Below are 23,720 nucleotides of genomic sequence, written 5' to 3'. Positions count from 1 at the left end.
ATATGGCCCCTGTGGCCAATTCAGATGGTGGCCATCTAGGCTGCAGCCCTGGGTTCAAGTCATGAACACTTACCTTCAACAGGTGAGGTTTTGAGGCGCCGGCAGATGGCTTCGGTGTCCCCATAAGTCTCCTTGATCTTGACCACAGCCTCAGTGCCCCGCAGCTCCATGAGGGAGCGGAGCTCCTCCATTGTGCACCCAAACTCGCCCCCATGGCTCGACTCATTTCTTTGGTTTTTGGAGTAAAAGTCGCTGTTGGTCATGTCACCCATGTTTGCTGCAGTCCCTGCTTGGGCTGGGCCCAAGGGTCAGCACTGGACAAGAAGCTGCCGGGTGATGGTTGCTTGTGGCTGTCCTCAGCACACCCTCACTGGTCAGCTGTGGCACCAGGTGGCCGACTCTGGGTCCCGGGGGGTGGGGGTGGCCGAGGCGGGCTGGTGACAGTGGTGGTGAGCTCCAAGGGCTGTCCCCCGGTGTGGGACGAGGTCCAGGGGCCGGAGGGGCTCAGGGCTGTAGACCCAGGAGTCTCCATTCAGTGGGGCCCATGCTGCTCCCTGGAACTGGCATCTACATGGTCGGGGTGGTGGCTCCTGTGGGACAAGCACAGAGTGAGTGACAAAGGCCAGGCACTGGAGGCCACATGGGACAGGTGCTCAGGAAGGCCCCAGGCACACACACAGCAACCCAAACAACACTGACTGCACACATGCCCCCTAACACACCAGCTCATACTGTAAATCCAATGCTACTAGTGCCAACCCAGGCACTCCACAATATGCCACCCTCAAGGCATAGCCCCATAACACACTCTAACTCCCTATTTGTGTGTTGTGCTGTGGAACACACTGGCTTCACAGCACACACCCTGTGTGTACACACATCCCCCGACACATAGCTTCTGGCATGTCCTTGTGTCCTGTGCCACTGCCACACACACATCAACATCCAGGCCCCATGCACCAGCTTTGAGCCATACAACTTAACCTCCCCACCCCTTTCCCTCAAGAATTGCTGTGCTCACAGGCTCTCTGAGCACACCCAGACTCCATTTCCCTCTTTCTCTCACTATCCTTAACATGTTTACACACACCCCATGCCCACATAATCTGAGACACACTCCCCCAAATACACAGTTCCCAGGTTCCCCGCCCCTACAAATCCTCCCTCCACCCATGCCACCTGTGTCCACCAATACACTCTTCTCCCACATCCCTCCCCACTCAGGTCTCACAGGCATGGGGATGGGAGAAAGCCCCCCACCTGCACCCACAGGCCCCCACCATATTAATCGAGGCTCTCAGCCTGGCCAGAGAAGCCAGCTCATGCATATTCACAAGAATGTCATTGAGCCCAGAGCTTGGTCCCAGTATGAGTTCAGGTCCATGGAGCCCTCACCTGGTAGGGGGAGGGGTGGTCCCTACGGACCAGCACCACGGACAGCGGCTGCCCGTCCCTCTCTGGAGCCCAGGAGAAGGTGGGAGCTCTGGCTTCTCCCTGCCCGCCCAGCCACCCTTACAGGAATGCGGCATCTGTGGGGCTGCCAGGAGAGAATCCAATCCACCCCGACACCCAACACCGGAGGCCGAGGCCCCAGCAAGCGTTGGGTGACAAAGGGCCCCAGCTGAGCTCGACTGGGTCTGGCACAGGGAGCAGCCCCGCCCCGCAGTCACGGACAGCTGGCCATCCGGGGCCCAGGATGGTGAGGGGAAGGGGTGAGGGAAGGAAGGCAGGACTGACCCCCTCCCCAGCTCCAACTCCTCCTCTGCCTTATCTCCTTCATAACCTTTTCGTCTTTCACACATTTTAGAGCTGGAGGCATTCTAGGGCTAAGTCACTTTCCCAGCGAGGAACCTGAAGCTCAGAGAGGGAAAAAGCACCCTTCCAGAGCCACACAGAATGAGAGTGCTGAGGAGTGCAGAAGGAGATGGTCTCCTGGCTCATAGCCCCGGGCTCCTCCCCTTCCCCTAGGGGGTGCTCCCGCGTTTGCCTCCGAAGAGCCCTGGTGGGTGGGTGGACTGTGCCAGGCAGCCGCTAAGAACACAGTATCTGGCATCGGGGTAATTTGGGTTCAAATCCTGGCTGTGGGACCCTGGGCAAGTTCCTTCAGTTTTTGGAGCCCTGGTTCACTCATCTGTAAATTGGGGGCAAAACAGTCACTCTTCCTTACCCCTGCCCCTGACTACTTCCCAATTTACTGAGAACTAATTATAAACCATATTCAAATCCAGTGTGTTTCTAGATTTGGGGCTTCCCAGTCTTGGGTCACGGGGTGCTGCAGCCACAGGAGAAACGTTAAATGTCTTACACAAGGTACACTTTTACTCAGGGATGCAGTAGGAAGATTATTTTTACACTGAGACTAACAGGTCTCTTATGGAATAGAACATAAAATGGATGTGATACCTCAAGAAGAGACACAGAGACACGAGACACCAAAGAAACTGCATGCTTGGTGCTCCCACCTACAATACTCAAGAGAGGCCATGTTCCTTGGCCATGGATGGAACACACACCATCCACAGAATCCATGAGTTTTGACCCCACCAATGTATTCCTCGGAGGAGCAGGTGAGGCAGGGACCAAGAATGTGAATAAAAAAAAAAAACAATACCCCCCTGCCATTTCCTAAGCATCTACTATGTACCAGGCACTGTGGGATGAGTTCTGTATCATACATCCAAGGTAAATTCTATAAGAGTTGACCAGAAAAGCACTTGGCTCCTTGTAGCTACCTAGTAAACAATTGTTAAATGGATAAATGAATGAATGAAAAGCAAACAGACACTATCTCCTGTACAACCCTGTGAAGTGGATACTAGAATTATCTCCATTTTATAGACCAAGAGAATGAGGTTCAGAGGGGTGAAGTCACTTGCCCAAGGTCACACAGTGGGGAGATGCCAGGGAGTGGAAGATCTTTTCAACCTTAGACCTTGGACTCTTGTCCACCACCCTGTAAGAAGGGCCTGGCAGTGGCCTGGTCTAGGATGCTGAACCTCTCTGGGGAGAGTGTTGGCATTTGGGTTTGAGCCGAATGCTCTCCTCCCCCTGCTACAAGCTAGCGCAGAACCTCAACATGGCTCCCTCCCCAGTCTAGGGCCACCCACAGGAGGCAAGGAGAGACCTCTGAGAACATGTGGGCCCTTGTTCAGGGTTGGATGAGGCACTAGGTCTGTGCAGGGACGGGGCGGGAGCTTTTACATTTAGCAGTGCTCTTCCTGCTGCCTGCTCAGTGTAAATGTGTTTCGTGTATGTTCAGGAAGCTGGGTAGAGAAAATCCAAATGGCAGGAGTAAGACAAGGATAGAGTGAGGCAAATGGGCTACAATTGGGGCAGAAGGAAGGAAATGAGGTCAGGGGTCCTTCAGGCCAATGCAGTGGCTGGGGCTTCTAGGAGAGATGGGTCTCAGATGCTGTGGGAAGGTTGAACCCCGCTAGAGGGGCAAGCGCTGGGGAGGTGATTTGACTAAGAACTTTCCAGAACAGGCTTTGCTTACTCAGGGACAAGAATTGAGATGAGGAGATGCAGACTTTCTGTCCAGAAGGAACTTGGGACTGACCTGGAGCCCCAGGAGGCCTCAGTCCTTGGCGCTTAAGCAACAAGCCTGGATTGGGTGAAGGCAAAGCTGGTGAACATTTACCACCCACACCTGCACTAAACTTACTGGCAGTAGAAATCACCTGTGATTCTGAGCTAGTTGCCTGGATTCTCTGTCTTAGCTTCAGCATCTATAATTTGGGGCTACTGATATATAACATTGCCTGACTGGCACATGATAAGCATTTATTGAGTGCTTATTAGGTGCCAAGCACTCTGAGTGTTTTACAGAAACATCTATCTCAGAGACGCGGCAAGGCGTTATGCGTAGGGCTCTGGAAACCACTAATTCTGAATTCAAATTCTGGCTCCTTCATCTCCCAGCTGAATGGGAAGGAAATTAACTTTGATTTCATTATCTTAAAAAAAGCAGAGGGGAATAGGAGTATCTACCTCATAGATGTTATGAGGCATAAATGAGTTATTTCATTTAAAATACTTAGAACAAAGCCCAGAACACAGTCAGCACTCAAATTATTGTGATTATTATTGTCAATCCATAAACCATTTTATGAGACCTTATTATCCCTAGAACATATGAGGAAACTGAGACCAAGAGAGATGAAGTAAATTGCTCAAGATCACATGATTAGTGAGTGGTGGATCTGGGATTTGAACCTAGGCAGTCTGGGTCCAGAGACACACTCCTAATCAGGATGCTTTTCTGCTTCCCCTGGTGAATCTCCCTCATGAGGTTCTTATGACACTTAAACGAAGTGCCATATGTGAACGAAAGTGCTTTGCAATCCACAAGGGACTTTCTAAACCCGAGGTGCTGTTTTCTATCTGTGCCTGTGCTACCTGCGGCGTGGCTTACAGGCACTGATAATTACGTCTCTGACAGTACAAGCAAGCTCTGAGAATCGTTAGCAGCAATTATATCTGTGATCACAACAGTAGGCATGAGTTAATGGGCTACTGTTGATTTTAATGACTACTGTGATAAGATGAAAAATGATCTTCAACTATCTACCCACCCACCCACCCATCAATCCACACACCCACCCATCCACCTGCCCACTCACCCACCCTTCCATTTATTCATCCATCCATCCACCTATCTACCTACCCATCCACTCATCCATCCATCCATCCATCCATCCATCCATCCATCCATCCATTCACCTGCTCACACACCGACACTTCCATCCATCCACCCACCCACCACCCACCGACCCATCTACTCATCCACTCCATCCATCCATCCATCCATCCATCCATCCATCCATCCATCCACTTACCCATCCAACCATCCATTCAATGATTGTGTTTTGGGTACTACACAGTGCCAGGTACTGAACAATACAGAGAGGATCCCTGCCCTCTACGAGCCCACAGTGAAGAAGAGAGACAACTAAATTAGTGATTTCTATGACTTGAAGGGTTTGCCATCATGGGGACCCCCAGCTGCTGTGGACACACAGAGCAGGAAGACCTGAACTGGCCCGGGGTAACCAGGAATGCCTTTCCTCTCAGCTCCAAGTAGGGATTTTTTTTTTCTTCAGGTAAAGAAGGACTTAATAAAAAGATGAATCATGAAGAAACTGAAATACACAACTGTCTGTTAGTAAAATGTGCAGAAGGAAAACAGTGTGAGCCAGTATAGAGGGATAGAACTCTGGGATAACAAAATTAATTACAAATCAGAACTCCACCCTGAAGGCGACCGATCTCATACTTCCTTCTCTACCTTTTCTGATGTGGCTTGTTCCCTATCCCTGCTTCATCTCATGGGTGCAAACATGAGGTCACCCCTTTTCTGGGCATTTTGTCTTTTCATTCCAAGCTGTAGAGCCCACTTTGGTGCTTGCTCTGACAGCAAGATTTGCTGGAAAAGTGTGAAGTCCACCAGCACAAAAGCTACTTGTATGATATTACACAAATGACCTTTTCACAGATGGACAGAACTGAGGACCCCATAGTTTGCATAGAATACCTCAGATGCCTGACTCCTGCAGATGTGCCATGTGTCTGTTCAGAACACTCTTCACTACCTGGGCCTTTGCCTCCCTAACAGCCGCTGTCCTGTTCAGCCTCAGTGTCCCTTCCTTGGAAGCCTTTCCTGACCACCTAGACTGCATAAATGCTCCTGACTCCCAGGTGCCTCCCGGATTGTAGTACACTTCACAATGTATTGCTTGAGCCTGCTTAACTGTTTTCTTTCCCCAGGATTCTGAGAGCATCACGTGGGCAGTTGCTATGTCTCTTCTGTAACTAGCGCAATGTCTGGCATCCAGAAGGCACTCAATAAATATTTGGTGTTGGGTCTACCGCCTATGGAAGCTGTAACTTTAGATAGGTCCTCAGACCTCAGTTTGCTCATCTGTAAGATGGGCTAGTGATTCCTACCCTGCCTACCTTAAGAGTTTTCTGGGGGGTCAGGAAAGATAACAAAATCAGCATCATAGTTTTTCTTCGAGATGCATGCACTGCCCTCCACTGTCCAGTTTCCCCTCTTTGTAATGAGGCATCAGCGTGAGGGTGAAGCTGGGACAGGTAGCTCTTCCCTCAGCCACAACCCCACCAGATTCTCAGGCTCTTGCTGCCTCATCCAAATATCACGTTACCTACACTCTATGGCTGAGAGACTAAATGAACTGTGTGACCTTGGAGAAGTCATCTAACTTTGCTGGGCTTCCTCTGTAAAGTGGGGATGACCCTGTTCGTCTTACAGGCTGCTGCAAGGATTCAATGAGAGCCAGCTCCTGGCCCAGAGCAGAAAATGAAACACTGGCTTCCTTGAGTCCCCCCTGATCCCCTCCTCCTAGTTATTAGCAAATGTTCCTCCCTCATGGTTGCAATGAGGTTCTCTTGCACTCAGCTCTCAACACTGCACAGGTGAGCACTCCTGCCCTAAGCAATGGGCACACAGGCCCGGGCAGAGCGTATAGCCCGACCTGGCCTAAAGAGGTTGAGCAACACACTAGGGGTCACACAGCCAACTGAGACCAAAGCCCAGTGAGAATCTCCTCCTTGTTTTCCCAGCTCCAATGGTGTGACCCTGAGCAAGCCCCTTTCTTCTCTGGGCCTCAGTTTCCCCATGTGGGAAGTGAAGGGATTGGATTAGTGCTCTCTGGAGTCCCTTCAGGCTCTGATGTGCCAGGCCCTTCAGAATCCAGGAGAACATTCTGACAATATTGGATTTATGCATTTCAGTTTCATCTTATTAGCATTTAAATTACTCTGTATTGTTACAGTTCAATGACTCAAGAATAGGTTAGGGGTGCCTTAATAAAAAGTCTTTGCCAGAAGGGAGGCTGGGAGAGGAAGGAGCAATATTTTTTTGTTTGTGGAGTTAATTTCACAAAGAAGGAATCTATCTTTCAAAGGAAGAATAAAAAAATAAACAAAACAAATCCCCAAACCAACAGCTTTTCAAATCCTAACTGAAGGATGGTAGCTGGGACAGTCGTACATGAATTATGTGCTAAAAATAACTTCTGGATGCCAAATTCTTCTGTTTTAAGACATGCTGAATTTAAGTGCCACCTTAATATGTATTTTTAAGGTCACTTTTCCATTGAATCATCAATGACTGATGTGGGGCACAAGTCCGGTTTGAAGATCCCCAGTGATGGAAGCCTAGCTCTGCTAGTTGCTAGTTATGTGACTTGGGCAGGACTCTTAATCCTCTGTGCCTTGGTTTACCCTCCCCAACATGGAGACAACCCTACAGCCCATCTCACAGGGTTTTGTAAGGATTGAGATAGAGCTAGCACAGTTTCTGGCAACGAGGAAACACTTGTTAAATGGTGACTGTCCTATGATAATTTAACTTACTCCCTGCCTCCAATCACTCCCAGACCAGCGTGTACCCCATAGTGCCATATTTCAAAGGGAACGCAGCTCTGACTTTCCCACGCCTACCAGGCTCCTTGTCACCTCTCAGGTGGCTGGGGAGGCCTCCAGCTTGTTGGCACAGCAAACAAGGCTAGTTTCCCTTCTCTTCTGGTCTTGATGAACTACTTATAGTTCCCATGAGGTAGGATGTTTGCTTTCCTCTCCTGGTTGCAAATTCTGGCCTTTCTGTAGGGGCCGCACTGCCCCAGTGATGGAGAACTCTCTTCCTCCATGCTGAACCCAAGGAAACAGGTGAACTCAGCCTGCAGTTGGGGGTGGAGGGCCAACAGCTCCTCCCTTGTCCTCACCCAGAGAGCCTCAGCCATTCTCTTAGATATCCTCTCTGGGGGAGGCAATTTCCTCTGCACGTGTGTGTAAGGAGGGAGAACCTGATGGTGAGTGTGGATGTAAGCAGGCATGCCAGTGTGAGTGTGCTAGATCAGTGTGTCTGTAGGGTGAGTGTGAGTGTGGGGTGAGTGTGGGTGTGCAGGGTGAGTGTGGGTGTGTTAGACCACTGCGAGTGTGCAGGGCTAGTGTGCCTGTGCAGGTTGAGTGTGGGTGTGTAGGGTGTGTGGGCATACAAGGCATATGTGGGTGCAGGGTTAGTGTGAGTGTGCAGGGCTAGTATAGATATGCAAGATGAGCGTGGGTGTGCAGGGTTAGTGGGAGTGCATTATGGTGGTTTTCTTAGTATGAGTGGGACAGGGTCTGGGGGCACACCTGTGTCAGAAGAAGTGTGCAAATGCTGGTCTTAGAGTAGGGCTGTAAGTGACTGTGCTTTGTGTGTGGAAAAGAGGGTCCCTATGATGTATCAGTGGACATGTGGTTGGTGTGAGTGACCCCAAAGGACAAGGTGTGCCACACAGGTCTACTGGAGCATGTCAGCATGAGTGTGTGTGTGTGTGCATGTGTGTGTGTGTGAGAGAGAGAGAGAGAGAGCCCAAGATATCTGTGCCACACCTGTCTTTGGGTGTGCAAGCCCCATGATGTGTGAGTGTCTGTGTGTGCATGTGCTCAAAGCTGAAGAAGACAATCTCACAAATTTTCACAGTTGAGGAGAGAGAACAGGGAAAGAGGAAGGGAACTGAAAATGAATACCTCAGAAGCAAATTTAGTGCTATTTTTAGACAACTCCTATTCTGTTAACCAGAAAAGGAAAATCTAAAAAAAAATCCCAAAGAAACAGCCTTGCATCAGCCTTGAAGGCACAGGTGGCAGAAGTAGGTCTAAGGGGCAGGCAGTGAGAGGGATCCAGGGCTTCCTGTGGAGCTTCTCACCCTCATGCCTGGCCTGAGGAAGGGGAGGTCCAGCCCTTACCTTCCTACCAGGGTCAACTCACTCCACTGTCCTCTGTTCTCAGAGGAGCTGCCAATGTTAGATGGCAGGAAAAACCTTCCATTTCTGCTCATCCATCCATCCAGCCATCCATCTGTCCATCCATCCGTTCGTCCATCCTTCCATCTGTCTGCTTGACCATTAGCTGTCTGTCCATCTGTCAATCCATCAATCTCTCCATCCATCTGTTCATCCACCTACCCAATAAAACCAATGAGCTGCATCACAGGCCCTTCCCTGGGCACTGGGACTATGAGGAGAGCAAGAGAGATGCTCAGATCCTCTTTCCTGCTGTTTAACGTCTGCTCACTCTGCCGCACAGAGCCCCCAAATAACCTCAACCCCATGGTCAGGATGTGCAGGCTGGGTCAAGTGATTTCTGCACAACTTTTGGTTTGGGTTTTTCCTGGGAATCAGATCCACTCAATTTTGATCTTGGTGTGATGACTATGATGAGCAGCAATTGCTTAGCAAGTGCCTTCCATGGGCTGTGTGGTGTTGCTGTCCCCACTTTATAGGCAAGGAAGCTGGGGCTCAGAGAGGCCACAATGGCCACGGCCGTATGGGTAGGACTTGGCATAGTTTCAATATGTCTGCTCCGTCCAAAGCCTCTGCCTTTCCTTTGCATCCCCTTGTCCTTCAACAACTTGCACTATGGCCCTTCCTGCCTCAGTTTCCTCTTCTGTAAAATAAGGGTGCAATCTGGACAGAAGCTCAGTGTTGAAGGGCTGTTTTAGCCCCATCCTCAAGGATCCTTGCTTCTTGGGTCATGCACAGTTCCCAGGGCTTCCCTGCTGCTGCCTTGTGTCTAGCAGAAATGGACATCCCAGTTGCAGGTTAAGTCGTGCTTGGCTGGAGGCCGAAGGAAGGAGAAATGCCCTAGAATCAGGGAGGCATGACCTGACCGGAATTCACCTTCTGCCTGTGACATTCACTGCCCACCCTTGGGCTTCTGACTGCAGTGCTTGCCTTCCCAAATTTGTACCCTTTATGTGCTCCATGTTTAGAAATATTTCCTTAAAAAGTATTTGTGGGGTTTCTAATGAGGCTAAAACAGTAAAGTCACTAGCAGATCCAGGTAAGATAGCCTGTTTGAGGCAGAAAAGTGTTGGGGAAGCTTCACTTTGGGCTGTAAGAGAGGGAACATGCAGTGGGAATGCTGGGGATGGTGGCCCTCCCTGGGATGGGCCAGCGGCTCTGGACATTGCACTCTGGTTTCAGCCAAATGCCTCAGCCACATCCCAGCATCCTCTCTTGCACTGCCCAGCTCTTTCCCTACTGCTGCACTGAACTTCTTGAGGTCTTCTTTGCAGCACTGGCTGTCTCCAGCCTCCAGGTCCTAAATGGCCTAACTGGCCAACATGACACTGTCCTCTTCTGCCCTCATCCCCCTCATTCTCTCCCACTGTCTGCTCCGTCCCTGTGGATTACAAGCAGAGGCTTGGAAGAAGAACAAAAAATGATAACAGCAACACCAACATCATTCCTGCTATGTGCTCAGCACTGCTTTATGCACTTAGCTTGTTTAATCCTTCACAACAATGCTTTGCACTGGTACTCCAGCCCTGCCATTTATACAGGAGAAGACAGACTGAGTGTGCAGTGATTGGTATAAGGTCTTATGGTTAAGGGGTAGCAGGGCCAGCCCTCTCTCACACACAGGAGCTCTTAACAGCAACCTAGGCTCACACCCTTCTGTCCAGCAGACCAATTTTCTTGCCATTTTTCCTTTCTGGTTTCTACAGTGAGGCACAGAGTTCTGCGGTCAGTGTTCTGACCACACACAACAGGTCACTGGCTGGTTGGTGAGGCCTCAGGCTTCACCTCTGACCATGGAGGGCTGGGGCCTAGGGAGCTGTCTCTGGGAATGAAGTGCTGATGGATGGACGGAGGTGGGTGCTGGAGAGGGATTGGGTAGCTGAGGTCAGGGAACCTGATAACCACAGGCGCCCTCTCTCCCCAGCAGGTTGACCAACCTAGGCTGGGAGTGAGAGCTGTCCACGTGGTCCTGGTGCTGAAAGACAGTACCCCTGGGGAGGACAAAGCTGGTAGTGGGGAACTGGCTCCCCTGGGAACTGTCCTTAAGGGCACAGTGCTGATTAGGGAGGTGGAGGTGGGCGTTAAGAACAACATGTGAAGGAGCTGTCCACACACTGAGGTGCTGACACAGAGCAGGATGTTATTAAGTGCCCCTAGGAACTCTGCAGGACAGCAGTGCTGACCAATGAAGAGTGGGGTTGGGAAAGCCAAGACAAAGGTGCAACCCCTTTCCAACACCTAGGGTGCTGGGTGTAGGCACTGGGGAAGGCACTGGGCCTTTTCCATGAGTTCTGTGAGCAAGCATGGGGAGCTGACCGCATATTTTAGTGCTGATGCTCAAAGCCTGTTTTTTAGGCTTTGAGGGGGCAGGACTGAGCTAACAAAATGATACTGTATAAAAGGTGACTCAGGGTCACTGAACTGCATGCACTGAGGACCCACCTCAGTCCATCAGTGCCATCTGCCACTGATGCCAGAAATTCCACCATTAGTGATTCATTCTTTTGCACTGTGCGTGGTCCTTTGCCTCTGGTTTCTGCCAGAACTGGGAGCATATTTAAGTGGTAGCATCTCAGTCTTACTGAGCTTAGTAAATTATTTCCTCCATGGGGTGAGGGAGGAAAAACTCACCCACAGAGGTGCCAGGGGATGTGTCTAAGTTGGGAGGTTACTTTTGGATAGTTGAGTGAGTCCTTTGGGGTCCAGATCAGAGAAACAGGAAGCTAAGGCTTGGAGGAAAGTCTTTCTATGTGTTCCAAGAATGCAGATGCTAGGAAATCTAGCTATATTGAGAAAGGGAGATTAAAACAGCAGAAAGTAGGACTCTTGGATTCAAAGAAGTGAGGAAATGAGAATGATGCAGGTACCAGCAGGGATTTGCGTATGTGCATGGGTGGAAGTGTCTTTTAGCTTCTATTTCTCACTACTGTGGCCAGACACTGTTCTACTTCTAGGCTAAAGCAGAGGTGCCCCTGGTTTGGTGACTGTGCACTCATCTTCCACACTTGAGCCCTGGTTATCTCCACCCAGAGTCTCCTTGGCAGAAAGCCAGAGATCTCTGTGAGGCTACTGACTTGGCCTCAGATCTGAAGGAGGAAAATCAAAAGGCCAGGAAGCCAAAGGAGCAGCTGAGAGCAAGTGGGGATAAGCAGAGGTTTGCACTTGGGTCTGCACCCTCCCTCATGGTAAAGGTGTTCTCTCCTTCCTCTCCTGATAAAGTCTTCTCTGGCTGCAGCTCAAGGACCCCAGAACAGGGCTTCTCAAAGTGGTTCTCTGAGGGCTACCTATGTTGGCATCACTTGAGGGCTGGTTAAAACACAGGTCTGCAGCCCCCACCCTGCAGAGACGAATGAGCGGATGGTGGGGGCTGTGAATTTTAAATGAGCAGAACTCCTGTCCTCGTGCTTTGGGGCTCCTGTTCCTCCTTCTCTAGGCTTCCTTCCTCTTGTAGCCCACACTTTCCTGGTTTTGGGTTCTAAAGTCCTGCCTTGCTTTTGTGACTCAGTCTGTGGCTCAAAATAGTCTCCAACTCCCTGGCCCTAACCATCCAAATGCCACCTCCTGGTAGGCCAGGCCCTTGGGTGGCTTCTGGTGAGGACCCCCACTGGCAAACTCCAGGGCCCTTTTCAGTCTTCACGTCCCTGCCCACGGCTGATGGCACCTCCCTTCCTTCTTCCCACTCTCCTGTGCTTCTCTGACCATGTCTGCCCAGGCCTCTATGGCTTCTCTGTTTTGGGGTAACTGTAAGTTTCCCCATGGTCCTGCCCTCTTAATGCCTTGCCTCTCCCTGGGCAATGCCACCCATCTGGCATCAATTTTCACCCTAACATGGATGGTTCCCAGACCCACCTTTCCACCATGGCCTTTCTCCCAAGCTCCAGAACCGACCTTCCTGTGGCTGCCAAATGTCCCCTCTAAAGGTCCTCCAGGCCCTCAGGCTCTCCTAAGTCTCCTCATTCTTTTGCGACCCTTGTGTTACTAAGGGCATCCACAGCACTATCTGGGCCACTCTTGACTCTAATCCTTCCTTCATGTCCAGTCCGGTGACCGGATCCAGGAAGCATCAGCATGAAGGCTCAGCCTAACTCCTCTTCCTCGCCTCCCCAGGCTCCCAACTCTGGTATAGGCTCCTCATCCACAGCCCCTCGGCCCCCTGGCTCTCTAGTCTTACACACTCCTTCACTGACCCCAGAGTGAAGCTGACAGTGACTGCCATTTACAGAGTGGCTTCTGCATGTCAGAGGCTGTGTGAGGCTCTGCTCATACCTTATCCCTCAGCAACTCCATGAGGTAGGTATTATTATGCATATTTTACAGATGAGGAGACTGAGGCTCAGAGAGGTAAAATAACATTACGCTCAAGCTCACACAGCTAATGAGGAGTAGCAGATCTGGGAGTAGAACTGGGCTTTTCTGACTCTGAAGCTGCCACATTATGCTGCCTTTTGGATTTGAGCATGGCTCTCTCTGGATTAAAAATGTTCACTGGCTACCAGTTCCTATTTAAGAAAACATATTAATGACTACAGCTTCCCGCATCCCACCTGATTGGCTCTGAGCTGGCCTCTCTGGGGTCTGAGCCGGCCTCCTTGGGGTCTGAGTTGGCCTCTCTGGGGTCTGGTCTAAGTTAACACCCAGTGTTGGGTCCCACTGAGGGACCTTATGGTCCTTGCCATTTTCTGAACAACTAATGCAAGTTCCTGCCTTCCAACTTTTGCATATATGTTCCTTGGATCCAGAATGGTCTACCACCTGCTTTTCCATTAATCCAAACCTCACTCTCCAAGATCTAGTCCTCATGCCAACTTCTCTGTGAAGTCCTCTCCAATTCCTCTGCTCCAGATTCCAACTCTCTTCCCTCTGCCAGCCCGTCACGTGTGGCTCACTCCTTAAATCCATAGCTTGACCCTCCACCCACTGCCTTGGGGTGGGTTTTGCCAGCTTGCCTCCCCAACTAGGCCCTGAGCTCCCCAGGAACAGGGCCTCTCCAGTCCCCAGCACAGAACGGGCCTCCATCAGGTCTGGTTCCATGACCGAGAAAGCAGTTGGACTATGGAATGACACTGGAAGTGGGAATATTAGGGTGACGCCTGCCTTTCAAAGCAGAAACTGGCCAACCAGATGGCAGGAAAAACTTATGCCAAATGCATCCTTGCTGAGGGCCGGACACGTGCCACACTTTATAGGCATCAAACCAGCAAATCCACATGTGAACCCCAGGAAGGAGCTTCTATTGGTATCCCCTTTCACAGATGAGCAAATGGAGGCTTTGCAAGGTTAAAGAGATTGCGCGGGGTCACATAATTGTTGGATTGGAGCACAGGCAGGCTGCTTTCGGAGCCCCTGCTCTGGATCACAGTGTTACACAGTGACCCCTCAGGCAGTGGAACACACTGGAGCATGTGGGTCAAGAGTGGGGGGATGTCCTAGTCCTCTGGGCTACCCTGGCCAGGCCCGTGTCTTCTGCCACACCCAGTGCGGGGTCCCACTGAGGATCCTTATGGTTCAGCCTTTGTACTTTTCTCCTTTTCCTATTCTCCATTCGTCCCTGAAACCTGGAGGTCAGGGCCAGGACACTCTGAATCTGCCAGGAGGCAGCCCTTGGGCCCAGTCCCAGGGACCAGGTGGGGTGTGCGGGGGCACATGCCACCGCCTACCTCAAACTCATCCTCTGCGTCTGCTCTCCTGGCCCCAGAGCTTCCCCACTGGCAGCCCTAAGCCCCAGACCCCAGACCCCAGACCCTGGAACCCTATGCCCTGTGCGCATGCTGATTAGTGACCATCCTGGCCGAAGTGTGACCATGGGGGGCCTGACTAGCTCTGTAGCTCTTCCTCTGACTTGGCATGGCTGTCCCTGGCCACTGCGGAGACGAACAGAATCCACCCGGCACCTTGAACAGATGGTGCCACTTCTAAAAATAACGCCGCACCACACTCCCCAGCACAGCCGAGTCCTCGCGACAGAAGGGGGTGCGGGTGGGGGTGGGGGCTGCTAGCTGTGCTCACCAGCCATCTGCGCGGGGACAGATGCGAATGCAGCCTCCCAGGGGATGCGGGCCCAGGGGACCCTCACCTTGATGAAGCTGCACAGAGCCAAGGGCTTGATGCTGAGGCTCTAAGCCCCCCAAATAAAAGCAAGCCAGGACACGGCGGGGTATAGCTTGGCTCCCTCTATTCCCACAGTCTATGGCCCCCACAGCAGCCCTAGCTCCACACCATGGCATGACCAAGATCACTATCTGGAATGCCCTCTCCTCTCTTCTCTGCCTGTTACCACCTTCTCCATCTCAGGGTCCCTAGATCTGCAACCCCCAGTGCCGTCTCCTCCTGGGAATTTCCTCCATCCCCAGAAGCCTCTACCTTCTATGGAAACCACTTAAGTCGTTCTCTGGCCTTAGTTGTCGCTTCTCTGAAATGGAGACAATCACAGCCCCTCCCTCCCAGGGTCATTGGGAGGAAAATGTGAGTTAATGCAGGGCACAGGGCTCAGCCCAGAGCCTAGCCAGCGAGAGAAACTAGAAACTGGGATGACAGTGATTTCTAGATGAGGAAATGGAGTCCCTGAGGTGGAAGGCTCTGGCGCAAGGCCATGGAGCAAGTGCTGGCAGAGCTGGGCTCAGGCCCAAGGCCAGTCGGAGGACTCACCTTCCTAAGCCTGCCACCCACCTCTACTCCAGGGATGGATGCTCCAGGAATGTGTTCCACCTTCATCCTTGGGCCACATTTTCCCTGAGTGCCAGGCCCTTCTCCAATCTTGGGCTGGTCTGAGGAGGCCTAAGGGATACCTTGAAGATACCCTGTCCTCATAACTTGCCAAGAACCAGCCCCAAGCCTCCTCTCCCCTGAGCCCTGGTGTGACTCCTTTAGCTTCTCAAGCAGGTTCAAGTCCTGCCCAGATCCCTCAGCCAGAACGTTTAAGAGCTCAAGTGCCAAAGTGCTTTCAAGGCTCCAGGAGACCCCAAACCTCAGACTCTGCAGGTATTCATGTCCAGCAGCCTCTCCTTGTCCCCAGCAATCAGCAATGGCCCTGCCAAGCTCTGCTCCCTTCTGCTTTCTCAGTCTTGCAGTTGCCTCCTTTCTCTGAAGCCCTGGGTCTGATGACAGGCAACTTGGCAGAGAAAGGGTGGGAGGTGCTGTTTGCTTCCCTCTTTCCCAGTGGGGCACAGCCCCAGCTCCTCCAGCACCATCCTTCTGCATTTCAAAATTCCCCTGAATCCCAGGCCTCATGTCATGCTGCCTCTAGGATCTATCCTCTGTGAGACACGATCTAGGAGAGTTTAGGTTTTGGGTTTAAGATGTGGTTGGAACCTAGGTTCAAATCTCCAAGTCAAAGGATCTTTCTCCAGTCCACCATACTTACTCCCTGCCCCTGTAGATATTTTAGTCCCGAGACCTCCTTCTTTGTAACATTCAAACAGGTCTTCACTACTTCTGACTCCTTGTTATAAGGGACTGACAAGGCCAGAGCTGCCACCTCTGTTTCTTTCTTCAGGTTTGGGCCTGCTACGAAATGGGTGCTAGGTTGGGGGGCATGTACAGGTGTGTGCATCTCTAGTGGCTGACCCAGATCCTGATGGCACCAGGCCTGCATTGAGTTGGTCCCTAACCACCAGGTCCTTTACTGTGATGGTACCGCAGGAAGAAGAGGCACTTCTAGAATAGAGGCCACCAAAAGGGAACAGTGTTTACAAAGCTCAGAAGAGGCCCTGACTCCCCAAACCTGCTTGAATCCAGAGACCAGGAGGGACCTCAAAGGTCAACGTCCCTGCGATGCCTAAGCCTTTTACAGCATCTCTGTTAAGTCCTGCTTGTGTTTGCATGCCCCCTTTGACAGGGAGTTCACTCTCTCCGTCCCGGATAGTCTGTGTCAATGCTGGTGGACACAAAGCTTTTTAGGTTGAGCTGAGATTTTCTTCCTGCTAACTATTTTTGTTGTTTTACATTTACTGAGTGTTTTATGACCTACTATCAGTGCAGCACAGAATAGTCCTGCTCCCTCTTGTCCACTGAAGTTCATTTCTATGTGTGCATGCATAGATGCATGCCTGTGCAGGCCAGGATGTGTGTGGTTGTGTATAAGCTAGCCTGCACACGTCTGAGTGGGCTGGGTGTTGAGGTATGCAGAAAGCATGTGCATTTCGGAAATAAGACTCTGTCTAGACTATGTGTGTGTGGTGGGGTGTGAGGAAGCGATTAGGGTGAGCAGTTTTACTACCTGGAGTGGGGGTCTTAGTGTCTCAGTTTGGAAGGTGGATGGGTAGCAAAAAAGGGGGCACCCATGAAGACTCCAGAAGAGAATAAAAGACTAACCTGTAGCAGAAACCTCATCACCACCTCTGGAGCTGTCTGCAGGGTGGCCCCTGAACCCCCAAACCACGCCAACAGATGACTTTAGCTTTCAGGAAAATCTGCCATTCAGGTTTACCCTGAACCCAATGTCAGCGACAACAAAATGGAATTATATGAGTGTTCATTAGATGCTTTTCAGTTTTAAGCTCAAAAGGATCCATTGACCATTTCCATTTCACAGGTAAGAAAACTAAGGCTAGAGATATCAGGGGCCTGCACTGCATCCCAGAGATAGCGACATCTCCAGGGGTGACCGTGCAGCTCACAAATCATGCAGCTCCACGGCTGGTCACCCCACCATGGGTGGATGGGCATTGGGCAAGCCTGGTAATGAAGTCTGCCATTAGCTGTTCCTGCTCCAACTTCTTCCCTTTTTGGCCTCAGTTTCCCCACCTGAAAACTAAAGAGATTGGGCTAGATGGCTTCTAAGAGACTTTTACATGCTGACTTGTGATAAGTCTCTGACATTGGATTGGAGCCCAGGGGAGGGTCCTCTCTGGTCATGACACCCTCAACCTCTACTTTGATGGGCACGTCTGTGTCCTTGGATCAGACAGAGTAATATTCTGCCCACTGAAACATCTACATGGGGAAATTTTCTTGTTTTAATAATAAAAAACCAACTCAGAGCTGCCTTGTGGACCACTGGTTATACCTTAGCACAGGCTATACCCTGCCTTCTGCTTCTCTGCTTGGTAGACTCCTATTCACCCTTCAAAGTCCCACTCCAGGGGCCCCTTCCTGAGTAAATCCTATGCTAACCCCACTCTCCAGGCAGTCAGTTGGTCCCTCCATGGGGCTTGACCGTTCATGCCCTTTAGGGTCCAACCATTTTTGAGTTCCCAGCACACCTGGCAGACACAGTTGGCACATGACAAAAGCTAGCTGAGTTGGCACGTGGAAAAGTGGCCATGGAAACTTGTGTCTGGACCCCAGAAACTGGGAAAGAACAAGATTTCCTGGGTCAGGACTCATCCCCTCCTTCCACACTTATGTTTGAATACAAAGGCAGAGAACATGCATTGGGCACCTGCTGTGTACCGAGCCCCAGCCTACAGGTAGGATACCATTACTGAACCAGAGGAAACGAGGTAACATTTTTGGCGGGGAGATGGCCAACGTTGTAATGGCATTGGAGTAGCAGTGGCAGTCACAGAGATGAGCATGAGAGCAGCAAAGTTTTATAACCACCCCCTGCTGCTCCTTGTCTCCACCTTTTCCCCAGGCAGTATCTCAATAATCCTGCTCTCCCCTGATCCCAGGAAGGTACACTTATTTAAGCCGAGGTTCAGGGAGGTGGGATGACTGGCCAAGGTCACACAGCCAGGGAATGGCCTGACCAGGATTTGCATTAGGCCCTGAGTCCCAAGGCTGTGCACATGACCTTGGCACTCAATAGGCTCCTGGATCTGGAAGGAGCACTAAAGGGGCTGCCCCTTGGTGGAGATGCCAGGGAAGTGGGAGGCGGGGTCTGGGGGAGATGGAAAGACAGGGCCACCCTGCTCCCCTCCTCTCCACCCAGTGTCCATGTGGGCTGTGGGACAGACAGGAGGATGCTTTCAGGGTACCCCCAGTTTCAGCATCCACTAAGGGAGCCCCTGGTGGGGCTGACAGGTGCGAGGCTAGGGCCCTTAGTGGGGCACGGTGCAGAGGCCATGGCTGGCCCAGCGGGCTGGGTGTGAGGGGTGGGAAGCAGATGGCAGCCCCTTCCTGTTTGGAAGAAGTCAAGGATGAAATTTTGGCATCATCAGCCTGGCCGCATTACCTGCTGTTAGGAACGGCCCCAGGCCAGAGGGCTGGCGGCCACCCAATGTTGATTTGCTGACGCATGGCAGGCCCCAGGGAGGAGCGGCCACCAGCCCAGCCCTCTCCTACAGCACTGTTATCTTGCTATAAATAATTACTGTTATTTGAGGGAGTTCATCAGAGTGCAGCCTCCTTTGTCTCACCTGTAGCCCTGGAAAGTGGGAGCAAGGTGCCTATTTTACAGATGAGGGGTCTGGGGCTCCAAGGGGACAAGTGACCTGCTTGACACAGGTCACTCAGATGGTGCGGGGACCAGGGTGAGGCCAGTGAGGCGCTGAAGGAGTGAAATGAAAGGCAGGTCTCGTCTTGTGTTCCTATCAGTGCCAAGTCCTGCTCCCTCTGCCATCTGTCTGCCTTGCCATTTAAGTCAGCCTGACGTACTCATGGGCCCACTTGCTCCACCCCACCCCAATCAAAGGGCAGAGACTGAAAACTGACAAAGAGATTTCAAACACACTTTGGTAGTTTTGTGGATGATGCAGCCGTTAAGAGAGCCTGAGGAATACCTGGAGCTATAAAAGGTGTTCAAAGCTAACATCTCCACACGAGCTGAGTAATGAATTTCAGGGGAAATCGTTCATTTCTTATTTCCACTCATCTCGCAAACTTTTGCTGTGGATCGACTTCAATGTGTAATGCAGTGTAGATGGAGAGGAACCAGACACAGCCCTTGTCCTCAGAAAGCCTGGTACTGCTCCCTCCTAACTTGGCATGGGGCCTGCACATGATAACAACTGAATAAAATTAATGATAATAAGCTAACATTTATGGAGCATTCTCTATGTGCCAAGCCCTGCAAGAGGGACTTTCTACACGTCATCTCATCCGATCCACATCGCAACTCTATGAGGCAGGTATTCTTATCCCTATTTTATAGAAAAGAAAACTAAGGCAAATAACTTGCCCAAGGTCACTCAGAACACAGCAGAGCTGGGATGGATACTCAATACAGCATTTGTTAGGTGAAGGAATGAAAATACAAGAGGTCATGCAGGGAGGCTAGGTAAATATAAGGGTGATATGATTTGTTAAGCATGGCTCAAGGCCCATGCAAAGAGCCCTGGAAGCTCCAGAAGCCAGTGTCAGGCCCCCTGAGGGGGTCAGGGAATTCTCCATGCTTTTGGGCACACTTAGGCTACAGACTTCCAGGAAGAGGGTGATGGTGACAGCAGCTGTATCAGATAGCAGTGCAAGGAGGCTCCAGTTTCTCTCTCTCTCTCTGAGCCTGACCATGTGCTCCATCTACAAAAATATCCCAGGCCAGCAGCCCCTTTCACCCTGAGAAAGTGGGTTCCAAGAGAGGGTAGACTTGGGCAGGTATGAGAGGAGGGGCAGTCCTTCCTGGGCTAGCCAGGCAAGGATCTGCCCTGAGCCCTCTTGCTCCTTCAAGCCTTTGGGGAGAGGGCTGCCGATGGACACCCTGACACCCAAGCCTCCCAGCTCGCGCCCTGGTTGCCTGGCAACCACACAGGATGTCACTCACACCAAGCTCAGATTTCAGGAGCCCAGACCCAGGTGAGGGTGTCAGTATATAATAATAGAACAGCCCAGCCCCCGCGGGGGCTGCTTAAGATAGGCAGATCCCAGCGCTGGGCAGGGCCTGAGTGGTCCTGTGGTCATTTTGCAGATGGGAAAACAGACCTGGGAGGGAAAAGGAATCACCTGAAGTGACGCAGGGAGTTATCAAGGAAGGCAGGGCTGTCTCTGACGAGGAGGTTGAAATAGAAATAGCAGTTCAGAAAGTGACAACAATGACAAGTATTCCTGCCACCTTCAGGGCCCGGGGCTATGCACCTTCTGCCACTGTTGCCCATCTCACCCTCAAACAACACAGGTGTAGGTGTTGTTTTCATGCCCATTATATAGATGGGGAAACTGAGGCTCAGAGAGATTGAGCAACCTACTTAAGATCACCTAGCTGGTGAATGGCAGAGGTCAGATCTGAACCCAGGCCAGTGTGACTCCAATGTCTGTGAGCTTCACCCTGAGCCACACTGTCCCCAGGGACTAATGAGTTAAGTACAGGACTGAGGGACCTGCCTCCCAGCTGGTTGACTTTGATCTCCTCAGTAACACTGGGGCAGGGGGTGAGGAGTATGCTGGGCTCAGAGGGTTAAATGGTGGTCCCAGGATGAGCTAAGCAGTAGGTGAGAATGAAGGATTTCCTATGTCTCTCTGACTTCAAGGTCTGGGCCTGACCCACTGTGCCAAGTTCACTGGCAGAGTCCTGGGGTCGTGCCCCTCTGCCAGGCCTCGGGGCATCTCTGCCTCAGCTTCCTCCAGCGTGGTGAGATTTCCAGGGGACAGGACCCCACTTCCCAGCCCCCAAGAGAGTCAGCAAGCCTCAGCACAGAGCAGTGACCTTTGATTCCAGGCCACTGGACCTGTCCCTCAGTTCCCCCACCCCCATGTCTCGTAACCTGAGACAGGGACATGCAGGTTGCCATGGCGACAGCACATCGGATACTGACCTGGGACCCACTGACAGCACGGGGGACAACAGGCCTTGCCTCAGAGCGATGGCTGGAGGGGTGGAGAACGGGGGGCCTGGGGGGCCCTGCGGCAGCCTTGGTTGTTCTCTGGGCCAGGCCAGGCACAAGCTGCTATTTATAATTCTGCTGAATGGGCCCAATAACCCGATCCGCAGTCCGACCTGCCCAGTCCAACTTGCCCGGGAAGCACAGCAGCCACACGCAGCAGGGAACCCGCTCAGAAGCCTCCTCCCTGCCCCCAGCACAGTGTCTCCAGCACCCGGCTGTGAGGGTGGTGGTGAAGGCCAGGGTGCAGGAGCCCCCCTCCCTGCCATTAGCCTCAGCGCACACCCCTCCGGTCCAATCCCACCCTCTTCCCTGTGTTACAGGCCATGGGAGGCTACAGTTTGGACTTTGGTTTTAAAAGGGGTTCAGGAAACCTCTGTGTGTGTGTGTGTGTGTGTGCATGTGCAGGAGTGTGTGTGTGTGTTCTAGGAAGCCTCTTACTGGAGGGAGTTGAGCAGAGGGAGGGTAGGGGAGGAGGGGAAAGAGAAAGGAGAGAAAGACACAGTCAGGCAGAGAAGAACTTGAGAGGCTAGGAGTGGGAGGAGAGGGAGGGAGGAAAGGAGGCGGAAGAGGGAGAGGGGAGAGAAACAGAGGCTGACTTCAAAAGAGAAATTGGTATTACCATAAAAAATGATAGGCAAGGAAGGTGACGAATATGTTAATTAGTGTGATTTGATCATGCCACATTGTGTGTGTGTGTATATATCAAAGCATCATATTGTCCCCCATAAATGTATACAATTATGATTCATTAATTTTAAAAAAATTAGTAATAACTTTCTTTAAAAAAAAGAGATACATCAAGACCTAAGAAGGGAGGGAGAGGGAGGGACGCAGAGACAGAGGAAGACACAGAGGAACTGAAGCCAAGACACAGAGACCAAAGCAGGAAGATGGGAGCCGGGAGGCCCCGAGGCAGGAGTGAGGGCAGTGGCCAACCTCTGAGCCTGCCCTCTTGCCACCTGCTGGTCTTTGGTCAAGGCACTGGTTCAGAAGCCCAAATGCAAAGATGAGTTGGGTCTCAGGAGAGCCCAGTGACCCATGTGCCAGGGGAGAGAGGGCCTGTGTCTGTGGTGCCTGCACTGACTGCCCAGACCTCTTGCTGGGGGGATGCTGCGGGGCAGGGCAAGGACTGTTCCAAGGTCGCAGGAACCTGGCCCGAAATGGCATAGCTCCTGAGGCTTACGGGGCTGTCCACCCTCGGATTCGGGTTATTTTGAGAGCTAAGCAGCCAAAACACACCCCCCTTCTCTTGTTCACAGGCCAGTGGCTGCTGACTCAAAATATTCTCTCAAGGAAATTGTCTCCCCGAAATCCAGTGTCACTTCTGGGACGCTCCCCTGATTCTCCCAGAATTAATTCTCTGCCTGGTTTCTACCTTCTGTACCGTGGGTTCTGGGGAACTACAGACAGGTAAACATCTCCCACCAGACTGTGAGCAGGGGTTGGTTCAGGTTCCCCGGGTATCCCCAGCACCAAGTGCAATGTCAGACACACATAAGTTGCTTAAGTGACAACCCTACAGTAGCAGTGTCGGCTGATGTTTATTACACAAGAACTTGACTTGCACTGCCTCATTTATCATCTCAGTAGCCCCAGCTGTAGGATCTTCAGCAGGTCCCATTTTACAAAGGAGGAAACTGAGGACCCATGTTGGTAAGTTGTTGAACCAAGATCTGACCCAAGCCTGTCTGATTTCAGAGCCTATTTACATGACCACCAGGCATACAGCCTCCCCTGTACTAATGATCATCTCCATGTCTGTATCTCTGCTCAGGAACCTTCTGTGGCCCCCCAGTGCCCCTAAGATTAAATCCAAACATCTGGCCTGATGCTGGTTCCTTTCCTCTATTTGTGTTGTCCTTTCAGGTCTCACTCTCTCTTGCCCAATCTCTTACTTCTAGGTCCCCTTCTCTTATTCTCTGATTTGTTCACTCCACAGTCATTTAATGAGCACCTACTGTGTGCCAAGCATACTGTACTTGCCTCTGCACTTGCTTCTGTTAGGGAAGACAGACTATGAAAAGTGCTATGAAGAGCAGGCCAGGTGTGGTGGCTCATGCCTGTAATCCCAGCACTTTGGGAGGCGGAGGCGGGTGGATCACTTGAGGCCAGGAGTTTGAGACCAGCCTGGCCAACGTGGTGAAACTCTGTCTCTATTAAAAATACAAAAATCAGCTGTGTGTGGTGGTGTACACCTGTAATCCCAGCTACTCA

At 51.5% G+C, this 23,720-nt stretch overlaps 1 protein-coding gene and 1 long non-coding RNA gene across 17 annotated transcripts in view; one reads left to right on the top strand and one right to left on the bottom strand.

The window, feature by feature from the left end:
- ATP2B2 (ATPase plasma membrane Ca2+ transporting 2) overlaps nt 1-23,720 on the bottom strand; it is a 388,078-nt gene that overhangs the window by 130,810 nt on the left and 233,548 nt on the right. For all 16 annotated transcript variants that reach the window (XM_030801577.1, XM_030801576.1, XM_030801580.1 and 13 more), the window contains one exon: nt 74-590. In XM_030801577.1, the coding sequence (XP_030657437.1) occupies nt 74-272 (199 nt within the window). In that variant the 5' untranslated portion in view covers nt 273-590. The remainder of the gene's footprint in view (nt 1-73; nt 591-23,720) is intronic.
- LOC115832043 lies at nt 510-10,401 on the top strand. Its single transcript, XR_004027517.1, has 3 exons — nt 510-592; nt 5,074-5,079; nt 10,389-10,401. It is a non-coding gene; the product is annotated as an uncharacterized LOC115832043 (long non-coding RNA).

The sequence above is a fragment of the Nomascus leucogenys genome, chromosome 21 (assembly GCF_006542625.1).
Source record: "Nomascus leucogenys isolate Asia chromosome 21, Asia_NLE_v1, whole genome shotgun sequence".
Classification (NCBI taxonomy): domain Eukaryota; kingdom Metazoa; phylum Chordata; class Mammalia; order Primates; family Hylobatidae; genus Nomascus; species Nomascus leucogenys.
This window is presented reverse-complemented; position numbering and strand designations above follow the sequence as displayed.